Consider the following 13,878-nt stretch of genomic DNA (forward strand, 5'->3'; position numbering starts at 1 on the left):
TGATTCTTGGTTGGCAATTTTTTTCTTTTTGTTTTTTCTTTCAATTTTATAATTTTTTCTTTTAGTTTTTTATATATGTCTACCTATTGCCTTCTTGCCTGCATGGTTTCTCCAAAGAACTCAGAGCTTAATCTGATTTGCATGCCTTTGTAAGTAACACTTCTCTTTTCCCTGGCTACTTTTAGGATTCTCTTCTTGTCTTTGATTTTGGAGAGCTTGATAATGATATGTCTTGATGATTTTCTTTTGGGTCTATCCTTTCTGGGGTATGTTCCCCTTATTGAATGTTTATCTTCACATCCTTCAAGATGCTAGGGAAATTTTCTTCAAGTAGCTCTTCAGCTATCCCCTCTGTGGATTTCTGTGATTCTTCCTGTTCTGGAATACCAATAATTTTTAAGTTATTCCTCTTCATGTTATCCAGCATGAATCTTAGACTCTCTTTAGACTTTTCAATCCTTTTTTTTTCTGCTTGCTCTTCTATCTTAGCAGTATTGACAGATTTGTCTTCCGGCTCACTGGTTCTGGCTTCCATCTCTTCAGTTCTACTCCTTTGCCCTTTCAGTGTATTGTCCATTTCTGATATTATTAATTATCTGGACCTCTTTTTGCAGGTTTTGAATTGTTTCCAATGCTGTATCTATCTTATTTGATTGCTCCTGTAGCATTTTCCTGACTTCTTCCTTATTTTCCTTTGCCCCTTTTTGGAGCATTTGAATTTGTTTCCACATCATTCTTCTGAATTCTTTCTCAGGCAGGTCCAAAGCCTGCTCTTCTTCTACTGGAATGTCTGTGTCTTCCTCCAGATCATTTGTCTCAGTTACTCTTTTCTGTTTTTCAACATGTTTTGAGATCTTTTGTTGTGTTTTCTTGGACATTTTCAGTAGCTAAGTGGGTTTTTAATGCTTTAATGGATTTATGTTGCTGTGTTGTTAAGCTTACTGAGTGTCTCCCAGTGGGTATGATCTAGAGATAGGCTTCCTTTCTCGTGTGTAATGCCTAGCAGCTGTTATTGGCTCCTGTCCTAATTGTGGGATTATATGGGATATGCTTGTAACTTGGCTATATGACCATGATTGCTGCCTCTTCTTGGGTAACATAGGAAGATAAAGCTCCCACCCCAAGGAAAAAAACATGATCAAAAGGACCAAAAACAGAGGAAATATAAAAGCAGAGACAAAAACCACTACTCAAAAACAAAAAGTAACCTTTGCTGCACAGATCAGTGTGTGTGAACAGAAGAAACCTCTAGCAGTAGGTGGGGGTGTCCACTCACTCAGGACCCTCCTCTAGTAACCACCATGGAGGTGCACAGATTGATATTGAGAAGTTAATGGGAGAAATACTGTCCACTGTTTTTATCTCTGAATGTCAGTTATGTGTGTGCACAGCATAATTCTCAAAATCACTGTGTCTTTGTGTGTAGTAGTTGGTGTTGGCTCTTGCCTTTTATGTTGAGGTTTTACAGAGTGTTCATATGGTTTGTCTATATGGCCAGACATGCTTTTTTCTTGCTGGGTAGGCAGGAGTAAAGGGTCCCACAAAAGTCGACTTTAGGGCTGGGTCCCAGAGTCAGATGCCATAAGCAGCCACCAAAGGATCAGCCCGTGGGACCAATGGGGCTCCTCCTCTCTGTGCCGTGGGAAAACTGTGGGCTCAATGCTGGACCTCTTTTGGGGGTGCATGTCCATATGCCTGAAGATGTCTGGGCTGGGCAGAAAGGGTGTGACAGGAAGAGGAGGAAAAAATGTGTAGAATCCCCCACACCTCTTTTTTCAGATGTAGCTGTGTGGGTTTTAGCACGGTATCACTGTGTGAGTCAGGCTGTGGCCCTACCCTCTGAACTCAGCCAGGGTGGTAATGGCTGCAGAGAGAGTCCTGCATCCCTATTAATTCATTGATTTTGATATTGTGATAGAAATCGCAATATTTTCCTTTATACAGTAATTTTTCCATGGTGGGTATGGGAAACTGATGCCCTGCACCTTATAATGGATCCAGAGCTCTGGAGCTGCTCAGTGAAAGCACCTTCCCCATGGAGTCTGCCCTACCAGACTCTGCTTCCCCCTCCTCCAAAACCGGAAGCTTGCATTATTTTTTCATAGCATGTACCATAGAATTTTAGGAGGGTAAATGAATTTTCACATCAAGGCATATGGCATATGCCTAATAAATCTTAGCCTTAGTGGACAGAGACTACTGAAGCCTAAGTCAGACTAATGTGGAATTCTCACCCTGCATCAAAGAGAGTTCATTCCCTGACCCTTTGGGCTGACCTTTTCACATTACTCCAATAGCTCAAGGGTGTCTTTTTAAACTTCTTCAGCTATGGATTAAGCATGGATAGGGATTAAATTTTTTATTGCTTCAAACTGTCTTTGGGACATTGAGTCAGTTTCTTGCCCTCTCTTGGCCTCAGTTTGCACATACAATGAAGGACTGGGTTGGATGATGTCTGGGAGTAGAACTATGGCTCAGACTCCGGTCCTGCATTGACTTTGATTTCTTCTTCAGGTTGTGAAATGTGCACGCAGGAGCATTTCCAGGCGCAGAGGAGCCATCTGGTGGAGGTGCTGGTCTCGGGGTCTCTGGAGGGTTTTGAGAGCATCCTGGACCACTTGCTCTCCTGGGAAGTCCTCTCCTGGGAGGACTATGAGAGCCTTAGCCTCCTGGGCCAACCCCTCTCCCACTTGGCCAGGTGCCTCCTGGACACAGTATGGAATAAGGGGGCTTGGGGCTGTGAGCAGCTCATCACAGCAGTTCAGGAGGTCCAGGCTGACAGCCAGCCCCACGAGTTGTATGGCCTCTGGGGCCCACACTCATCTTGCCCAGCCCAAGACCTGCAGAGTCATCGGCCAGTCATCATCAGGAGACTCTATAGCCATGTGGAAGATGTGCTGGACCTCGCCCAGGATCAGGGCTTCATCAGCCAGTATGAATGTGACGGAATCAGGCTGCCCATCCTTACGTCATCCCAGCGGGTAAGGCAGGTTCACACTGGGCACACAGAATTCACAGGAAAAGGGTGGCTAGTAATCAAGACTAATTAGTCTTGTGAAGTCAGCCCTAAGGGATTGCATGGGTCAGAAATGCCCCCTGAGAGACAGACAGGTAGAGGTTGCTCTTGCTCAGTGCAGCAAGCCCCTTCTGTTGAAAACACATGTTATAGAGTGGCTGAGGCCTTGGATTCAAGAGCCAGAATGATGTGGGCATCCAGCCCATTCTGTGTGACTTCAGGTCTCTACAAAACCTCTCCATCCTTGATCTCTCCTGTGTCTGTTTCCTCTTGTGTCTGTAATCAGTGCACAACACTGATTAGAGCCATATGGTATCTGTCTTGTAAGATTGTGAGGAGTGCTCTATGGTTAGTACAGTGTCTTGCACAAGTTGTTAACTGCCAGTGAACTGACTCCACCTCATGACAACCATAAATGCAACAGAATGAAATGATGCCCAGTCCAGCACCATCCTCACAATCCCTGGCATGTTTGAATCCATCATTGCAGCTATTGTGCCAATCCATCTCACCAAGTTTCTCCCAGGCCCTTGCTGGTCTCTACTTCACCAAAGACCAATCCTCCTCCAGTGATTGGTCCCTCCTGATGACAAGTCCAGAACCAACAAGTCAACATTTGGGCAACGTTCTGTTGTGATCCATAAGGTTTTTATTGACTGATTTTTGAAGTACATCTTTCTTCCTAGTTTGTCTTCATCTGGAAGCTCATCAAAAATTGTTGACCATGGGTAACCATGTTAGTATTTTAAATCTTGGTGGCATAGCTTCCAGTATCACAGAAACGTGCAAGTCACCAGAGTTATAACATGACTAAAGGGTGATAGGGCACATAGTTGTTTTTGTGTATTATCAAGTTAATTTTGACTCACGACTGCTCTGTGTGACACAGTAGAACTGCCTCATAGGGTTTTCTTGGCTGTAACCTTTACAGAAACAGATCACCAGGTCTTTCCCTTGCAGACCTTCTGGGAACCACCAAACTTTCAGCTACTAGCCAAGTACTTAGTCATTGCACCACCATGATTCAAGGCCCATAGTAGGTATTCATTAAGAGTGGCTGCTGTTATGAGTAACGGTCTGCACTTGTATGCTTTTATTATTGTCTGTTTTAAATTAACACTCAACAGATTATACCACTTTATTATGTTAAATCCATATTGTATAATTAATATAACACATGATATACTTATAGTTTAAATGTCCACATAGGATTTCTGACATAAAATTGCATTAGATCGTAAGACATTGTTGCAATGATGCAATAGAAACCAGAAGAATAGAAAAGGGTCTGCTAGATGCTTTATGCTTTTAAAATCCATTATTTTATGTATTTGCATCTAAACACATTTTGCATCAGTAACCCTGAGGCCTCCTGTGGTGCCGATGGAACAGGAATGAGCATCTCACTCTATAGATGTGAGACAGGGGCCTAGAGAGATGGTCTAGGTAAGCTCACAGGCTCCTGCTGATCTAGTGCCATGACTCATTCATTTCTCATTAATTATTCATTCATTCAGGAAGAATCTGTTAGGTGCCAACTATGCACCAGGCTCTGCCTTAAAGCTTTTTTTGTGCTCAGAGTGCCAGGAACATAGTAAATACATGATACATGATGTTGAGTAAATAAATGAATTCATTAATGAATAAAAGAATGAGTTGGAATGACATTGCAATGTTATGATAGGTTAGGTTGGAGTACTTTTATATTTTGCTATTTTTGTCTATTGTTTTAAATGCATTTCGTGTTGCAGTGAATCTAGGTAATCCTAGATTGAGACTGATGGGATACATCAGTCTATCTGCAAGGCTATTTTAAAAGTGACTTAAGGTCTCTGAGTATTTATAGAGAGATATGGTATGGTCCCTGCTGATTGTTGTTAACTTGTAGCTTCTCCATACTATACTACAGAGTAGAGTTGCTCCGTAGGATTTGATGCCTTTGAATTATGATGTTGGTGAAGAATATTAAAAGTACCACAGACTGCTAGAAGAACAAATAAATCTGTCTTGGATGCAGTGCAGCTAGTATATTCCTTATAAATTACGATTTTTCATCTCATGTATTTTGATCATATTATCAGGAGGAGCCAATCCCTGGAGAAGGACATCATGCCTAGTAAACTACAGGGTCATCGAAAAAAGGAAGATCCCAACAAACTGGATTGACAGTAGCTGCAAAGATGCTCAAACGTAGTGATTGTGAGAATGATGCAGGACTGGGCATAGTTTTGTTCTGTTGTACATGTTGCGGTTGTCGTTAAGTACCATTGAGTCGGTTTCAACTCATAGAGACCTGTATAGGGTTTCTGAGGAGCTGCTGGTGGGTTTGAATCACTGACCTTATGGTTAGCAGTACATTGTTTATCCTGCAGTGCCACACTAGGGCTCTGTTGTACTATTAGTTTACTATTAGTTGAAACCAACTTGACAAAGAATAAATCATTGTGGTAATGAGTATATATTCAGAACTAAACAATAATGAGGAACCCTGCTGGAACAGTGGTTAAGTGCTTAGCTGCTAACTGAAAAGCTGGCAGTTTGAATCCACCCCATGGCAATCTGCTTCCATAAAGATTATTGTTGTTATTGTTGTTGAGTTGGTTCTGACTCATAGTGACCCTGAAGAGGGTTCCAAGAAATAGGTGGTGGGCTTGAACTGCCAATCTTCTGGTTAGCAGTCCAGTGCTTATCCTTTAGTGTTGTACCAGGATTGGTGGTGGTTATGGTGGTGTGTCGTAGAGCCAATTCTGACTCATAGTGACCATGCTTAGGGTTTCTGAGGCCATAAATCTTTACACGAGCAGAAAGTCTCATCTTTCTCCTGCGGAACTGCTGGTAGTTTCAAACTGCTGACCTTGAGATAAGCAGCCCGATTCGTAACCACTATGCTACCAGAGCCTTGGAAATCCGATTGGACAGTTCTACTCGGTCCTATAAGGTGACTGTGAGTCAGAATTGACAGCGACAATTAAACAATGATAACATGATTTATCAGAATTTATGGGATGCAGCTAAAGCAGACCATCGAGGGGAATTTATAACCTTAAATGCTTATATTCAAAAGAAGAAATCTAGATTTTAACTAATTTAGAATTTTTCTTAAAAGGGTAGGTAAACAACAGAAGCTGAGATGAAGTGTTAAAACTGAACTGAGTAAGTGGAAAGGATAGTGGACAGGCGATAAGGAATTGTAGAAGACTACTAAGGGACTGGATTTCTCAAAAGGAGCAGTGAGTAAGCATTCAGCTGTTAATGGAAAGGACAGTGGTTGGGACTCATTAGCCACTCCACGGGAGAAAGATGTGTTAGTTTGCTTCCATAGATGACAGCCTTGGGAAATCTGTGAGGCTGTGCTAGTCTATTCTGTAGGGTGGCAGTGAGTTGAAATTGATTGATGAAAATGGGTTTGTTTTGGGGGGTTTTAAGATTTGAGAGTCCAGCTCTCTCTCAATCTCCTCTGAGCTCTGCCACTCTGTGATTTTCTGATTTGGTGGCCTTCCCTTGGTGGCTGACTTGATGGCTCAGTGGCTCTGTGGCTGACACTTGTGGTATGTCCAACTGTTACTTCTCCCTGTTCCCCCCCACCAATCTAGGATGGCCTTGTATGCTTTCATAAACTGGCCTTTTAATTTCCTATAAGGAGAGATGGTTGTTATGAATTGCAGATGAACCTCAGAATCAAACTCATTGCCATCAAGTCAATTCTGAATCATTGAGGAATGAAATGGCTGTGGAATGAAACAAATGCATATTAAAGCGTTAAATCCTAAAATACACTTATCATCATTTATTGAATGAGTCCCTGCTGTGTCCAGTCCTTTACATGTATTTTTTCATTTAAGCCACATCGCAGTTTTCAACATTAAGTATCATCTCTACTTAGCAATGAAGTAATTGCCCAAATCACACATCCGGGAAGTGATCCAGTTTGAATTTGAATCCGTGCCTCTTTGACTCAAAAGCTTGTGCTTGTCCCTTTCTAACATAAAGTGATACACTTAGTCAGATGCTCATAACAGTTGTTAGGAAACCCGAGGCTGGTAACATCAGGTGGTGTACCAGCTGTCTATCTGACTCATGCAACTGCTCAAGTTGACAGAGGCAGGGTTTTATGTTAAGTTCTGAATTGCTTGGCTCAATCACAATATTAGCTTAAGAATTTTTTATTTTTTAATTGGGAAGTGTATTATGCCTGTGGAAGAGTGTATAAATCACATATGTGTGATCTAGACATGTTTCTATCACCCAGGTTAAGAAATAGCATGCATGCGGTACTGGTTTTGTGCCATTATGTGCATTCTGACTCGTAGTGATTCTTTACTATAGAGTAGCACTGCCTGTAAGGTTTCCTAGGCTGTCATCTTTAGTAGCAGATTGCCAGCTCTTTTATCTCAAGGAACTGTTGCTAGCTTACATGGATCAACCTTTTGGTTAGCAGCTGAGCCCTTAGCCCCAGGGCTCTTCCACAGTTGCATCTGCTACAGGTAACCATAAACTGACTTTTATGTTGTTTATCTCTTTGATTTTTTAAAATACTTTTAGCACCTTTTAAAACATATTACTAGATAATATATTGTTAACTTTTGAGAAAAGGGGAATATTACTGTATTTTTATGCAAATAATGCATGTTATGTTTTCACATACTGTACATTGTTTTCTTTAAGTACATGACACCAATTTTTTTTTGCACGTTGCTGACTTCAATTTCAAATTTTTTTCTGTCCAAAGGATTTAATGTTAAGACTTTGTCTTGGTGACTTGATGTGGAGGTTTGATTCCCAACAGCAGACCCACCCCCAGCCTAGCCTCGAGTTACTAAACCAGCCCCTTTCCTGGTACAGAGGCCTTCCCTGCTCTACAAACTACTTTCTCCAATGTAGACAGAAATCACTTTTTTTTTTTTTTCCCCCAAAACAGTCATGGTGGCCAGCTGCCACGTTCGGTTGTTGGAATATCCCACCTGTGCAATGTTGTGGTGTGGATGTGAGACCTCTGTACAGAGGGTTTTCACATCTCTCACTTAGATGAGAGGAGATGATCTGGGGGACTACCTGGGGCACCACACCCTCCACCTTCACATGGGACAAGCACCACGAGACCCAGGCACTTGTGGACAGTGGCTCCCTACCCACTGCAAGACCAGCCCATGCTCGGGCTGTGGCAGTCCTGCACGCAACCCTCCCCTCAACCTCAACCCTCTGTCTGTCTCCATCATGATGTACATGGGCTCAGATCAGCTATAAGGAACTCTACTACTCTCGGGCCTGGCCTTGAATTGCCCCAAAGCAAATGCATAGTTTCAGTTTTTTTTATTTTCTGATTATTGGGGTATCACCAAACTGAACCTCTGACTTCTTGACTCTATACATACATGATCAAAAGTAACATTTTCAGATGACTGAGTGAGGCAGAAATCCACTTCTGGAAATGGCCAGAGACATGTATGGTGCATGCATGTATGAGAAATGTCGATACCCCGATACTACCTCGGCTCCTCTTGGTAACTGGCAGGTGGGCATAAATCCCTGACTCACCTTACCCAGGTGAGTATGGAGGGAGAACTGAGGTGGTCCCCCTTATCTCGTTTGAGGTCACCAATGAGTTATCACGAGTATTTACCAACAAACGCTCAAGAAATCCAATCTGTACTCATTTTAGTGGGAGTGAGGCTTTATTATTATGCAATTTTGTAAAAAGGTGCCAAATCCAGAAGACAATATGGGCAAATGAGCAGTGCTACTGTTTACAAGCATTCTTATATCCTAGCTCAAAAATCCCTACCCTGGTTCCTCATTGACTGAGTGCTATGGGGTGAACAATCTTCCCGGACTTTGCCTATTGCTTTTTGATGGTTGTCTTCTTATTTTAAAGTTTCTTCTTGAATGGTTTCCCTCTCCCTTTCCTTAATTTATCCTGTTTACACACACCCCAGGTAAATCACTATACCAGCCAACAAATCTCAATTAACAACTTTCTGAACCCTTATTCCTGGAGATGGACCAGCTTGAGAATTATTCCTCACACATGGGTACACTATGCCAGAACTTTTCAACGTAATTTCATCATTTCTGTCTGTTATGTGTGTGTATGCACTATATACATGGCATGCTATTTGCTATAAAAAAAAAAAAAAAACACCTAAGAATACAGTGTGCATAAACAAGGAGCCTTGGTAGAGCTAAAAAATATGGTATACATAAATAAGGAGTGTTGGTAGCAAGAAGCTAAGGAGTGCACTTGGCTGCTAAATAAAAGTTTGACAGAATTCATTCAGCAGCTCTGCGGGAGAAAGACCTGATGATATGCTCCCATAAAGATTTGTTGTTGTTAAGCACTATCGAGTCTAGTCAGTTCTGACTCATAGGATTTCTGAGGAGCAGCTGGTGAGTTTGAGTCACCGACCTTACGGTTCAAACCAATCTTGCATCCAGTGGTTATCCTAGAGTACCTCACCAGCCTAGGGAACGCTATGGGGCAGTTATACTCTTGTCACAAAGAGTCAGAATTAACTCAGTGGTTCACAACTACAAATATGCAAGCTAAGTAAGCAATATACATAACAAACACATAGATGAATAAGGCATGAACAACATTCCTATTCTTAGAGGAAGGCAGGGAAGTTGAACAGGGTCTCAGGGCATGATCCAGGAATGTGTAAGGACCCTTCTGGGAAATCAATGCCAAGATTTGTTGTTAAGTGCTGTCAAGTCAGTTCCAACTCATAGTGACCCTGTGTAGGGTTTCCAAGGGTTTTTAAATATTCACAGATGAGGGCAGAAAGTCTCATCTTTGTCCAGCAGAGCAACTGGCACACTCAAATTGTGGACCTTGTAGTGTGAAGTTCTGTGTTTGTCATTTGGAGCCACTGCTACCTTACTCATTCATCCAAAAATGTTACTTTTGATCATATATGTATATGGTCAAGAAGTCATAGATTAAGTTTGGTAGTACCTCCAAGGTCAAGAGTAAGTTTTAGAGAATATAGGGCTTCCTATAGTTGGAGGCCTGGTGGGATAAAGCACTGGACCTAAGGTCAGTTTGAACCACAAGGTTGGCAGTTCAAACTCACTAGCTGCTCCTTGGGAACCTTATACAAGATTGCTGCATCGGAACTGACTTGAAGGCTCTTAACAACAATAGCTGGAGGCTTTTGTAGGACTGGTATGAGACAGGTGCTGAATGCTCAGTAGGAATACCATACAAGGAAGTAAGCTGCTCATTATGTTAATTTTCAAGCTTTCCAAATGCTAGTCTACATTTTCAGAGTAGGTCAAGTCTAAACTAAGCGCATCTGTGGGGGTAAAAAGAATGTCCTCAGCTGACCCAGGCAGCAAGCGTGGAAGAGAGAAATTAAACACAGACAGAAGTCAGGCCAGGCTTGGCTGGACATCTGGGAAATAACTACACTCACCATGTTTGAGTTGAATCACAGCTCCACTCTGAACTGGTGACCCACTACTTATGGTTCACTGCTATCCTTCTGAGATTTCCTTTCATAGTCCTCTGTGTTGGTTCTCCTTTATCTTAAACACTTTGTCTTCTTCTCTCCTGTCTTTTCCTCTTTGGTAGAGCATATTCTTCAATAAATTATTTTTTACAATGAGTGTATAGCATTTAACATTTCTGAACTCTTATATCTGAATGTTCCCTCACACTTGGTCCCTCACACTGTAGCAGGTTATAGAAATCTGGATTCTAGAAGTCTTCATTTACCTTCAGAATGTTGATGCAATTGCTTCATTATTTTCCTTCTTCCAGTGTTGCTGCCGAGAGAATTGCAAAACTACTTAATAATGCTCTCTGGAAGCTTGTAAATTTTTCTTTTGGTGACCAGCATTTGGAAATTTCACAAGCATGTGCTCTAGTTTGTCTTCCTTTATTCTAGATATCATATCTTTATGTTCTGAGTAAGTTTCTTGATTAGCTTATTGAGGATTTCAATAATCATGATTCCTCTTCACTTTCTCTCTTTATAGAGTTGCTTGGATGTTAGTATTTCTAGATTGAGCTTCTAATTTCTTTATATTTCTCTCCTATTTGTTTTAACTTTTTATCAAGAATTGAGTGAATGTTTACACATTAGTTTTACATTCAACAAATCATGTGCGAAGGTGATCTAAAACTTATCTGCACTCTGGCTGTAGAATTTAATCAACTTTTAGAAAAGATAAATACATGATTTTTCAACGCAGTTTTGATTTTCAATAAACATTTTCCATCTGTCAACAAGCTTTCATATTCCCTTATTGAAAACTGTTTTAGGCTGAGCTGTAAACCTGAATGCACCACTCACTTCACTTCTTTAACAGAGGTGAATCTTCATCCTTGAAGACAGCTTTCAGGGACCAAAGAGGTGAAAATCCAGTGGAGCAAAATCAGGACTATAGGGAGGATTGCTTTAACACCTCAGAACAAAGTTTTGCAGAGTATCAATAGTGTGGGCAGAGGTGTGCATATATGCATTCAAGATCACAACACCCTTGGATAGCAGTCTTCCGTGTTTAATCCAAAGGTTAGACTTCAGTTCATCAGTGAACATCTCACTGTAAAGAGTAGTGTTGATTGCGGAACCTTTTTCTTGATAGTGTTCCTAGCCTTTGAGAATTCCAGAAAACTATAAGCATCAATTTTGCAGCTGATGATTAACTTTTTTAAAAAATAAAAATGAATGTTTTATTGTGTATTGTGTGATAGTTTACATGGGAAAACATTAGTTTTACATTCATTCTATCATACATCTTTTCATTACCATGGTTACCATCCCATCCATGTATCATCCCCCAACCAAAGGGTATACCCTACATGCCCTCCACCCCCCCACCCCCTACCCCCCCCAGTCCTCAGCACACAGCCCCTTTCCCTCTTTGGATCTCAAGTACCCAGTCACTCCATCTCTTCACGTCATCTTCTCTGCCTTCATCTCAGGCCTCACTGCTTCTCTGGGTGGGGTCCCGCTCTCCGATCTTCTCCACTGATGGTCCCAGGGCCCTCTGCTCCTAGATTGAAAGGTTAGTCTCTCCCCTCCTTGCTATAAAATACCCATCTTTACATTTCCAGACCTCACAATCAGTCTTGATAACAATTATTCACCATTGCATCACATGAGACCCATCTGCATTTCTTTTCATCAGCCCTTCCTAGACAAGTTGGGTACTATTTACTGGAGACTCCACTATCCTCCCTGCCCTGTGGATTTAGGTTCCCTCTTGAAAGCTTATAAACCAGTCACTTCTTACCTTTGTATCCCTCCTCCCATTTTGGGTAGTCAATGTTCAAGTTGCCCATCCCTATCCACTCTTTGTGTGGAGGGGGTGGGAATAATTCATGGAGCCAGGATTTGTTTCCTCTTTTGAGCTACTGCATTTATAGGTGTAGATCAAGTTCATCAAGTTGTATCAGATAACACTTTTTTTTTTTTTTTTTCCCTCTTCTTTCTTCCTCGGGTTGAGTTCTTATTCATTGAAGTCAGGTCAAGTGGGTATCATCGGCAAGTGTGGATGTTCTTGCGTCTGTCCGCCTTCCTCAGCTGATCACTTCACTCTCCACTCTAGTCCTCTGTGGCTGTGTCACTGACTCTGAGCCCATGAGTCCCCGGGTCCTGCCTCACTGCTGGCTGGCCAAGTCTCCACCCGGGTTCACAGTAGTCTGCTGAATGATGCAGGGCTTAGCTTACTGCTTCATTGATGTTCTTTGGTCATATCTCTTTATGGCTGACGTGCGTAGTCGCCAATCAGAGCGTGTATCTCCGTTGCGTCTTAGTCTTGGGAGAGGATTTGCTCTGAGAGGACCCAACCACTTGCCTTGATGTCTCCTGGGCGAGCAACTTGCTTGTTCTTGTGGTAGCAGTCAGACTGCCCGTATTGTTCTGTATTTTTCCTGTAGGTCTTTCTTTCAAGAAGTGTCTTCTGGTTTTCTGGCTGCTCCAGGCTGGTCTGCTTGTCCTTTCAAGAGGAAAGTTTCCCATCTCTGAGGGTCTGGATGTGGTTAGGCTTGATCTATATTCTTGTGTACTGCTGAGGCTCTTCAGGAAACCTCCTTCGCTGGATACATTGTAGTCCCATTTTAGGTATTCCAATCTGTTATAGGTAGAAGACAGACTTACATGCTTTCTATGGTGACAACTCTGGCTATTCCTTTCTCTCCCCCTCCAGTGTCTGTTTTATAATCTAATGTATGGGAAACCAAGGTTCAAAAGTCAGCCAAGTATCTTAACATTATTCCCCCTTTTTCCCTATTCCAACCATATCCCAGTCTCTGCATCCCAGAACTCTGTTGTTCCAAGGCTATGCCTACATCATTTTTTACTTCTGTCCCATTTAACTCATTCATATCTGTCTAATTTTTCTCTTGTCTGCTTTGTTCTTCCATTCCCCTCTCCCTGCTTATATATTGTTCCCCTCCCCCATGCCCAAACTATCCTGTGTCTACTCCCTGCCCTTTGCTCCACCTTCCACTCCCGCCCTTACGTCCTAGCAGACTGCTAAGAATCCACTTTAGTGGGATAGTATAGGTTCTTTTTCTTAGTCTTTTGCAGTAGTGGTCCTATGCAGTATTTTTCCTTTTGTGATTGACTAATTTCACTCAACATAATGTCCTTAAGGTTCATCCATGTTAGGAAGTGGCATGCAGTTTCCTTGTTATTTTTCAAGGTAGGATATTACTCCATTGTGTGTATGTACCACAGCTTGTTTATCCATTCTTCAGTAGATGGGCATTTTGGCTGTCTCCATCTTTTTGCTGTTGTAAATAGTGCTGCTATAAACATTGGTGTGCATATATCTTCCCGTGTTGTGGCTCATTTTTCTTGTGGGTAAATACCAAGTAGAGGAATTGCTGGATCGAATGGTATTTCTATTTTCAA

General features: G+C 41.9%; 1 protein-coding gene across 1 annotated transcript in view; it reads left to right on the plus strand.

Moving 5' to 3' along the window:
- Positions 1 to 2,519: 2,519 nt before the first annotated feature.
- Positions 2,520 to 13,878, plus strand: part of NOD2 (nucleotide-binding oligomerization domain containing 2) — a 78,057-nt gene continuing 66,698 nt past the window's right edge. Inside the window, exon 1 of the mRNA XM_006873722.1 lies at positions 2,520 to 2,981. Coding sequence (XP_006873784.1) covers positions 2,523 to 2,981 — 459 coding nt within the window. The 5' untranslated portion in view covers positions 2,520 to 2,522. The remainder of the gene's footprint in view (positions 2,982 to 13,878) is intronic.

This window comes from Chrysochloris asiatica, unplaced genomic scaffold, assembly GCF_000296735.1.
Source record: "Chrysochloris asiatica unplaced genomic scaffold, ChrAsi1.0 scaffold00251, whole genome shotgun sequence".
Lineage (NCBI taxonomy): Eukaryota > Metazoa > Chordata > Mammalia > Afrosoricida > Chrysochloridae > Chrysochloris > Chrysochloris asiatica.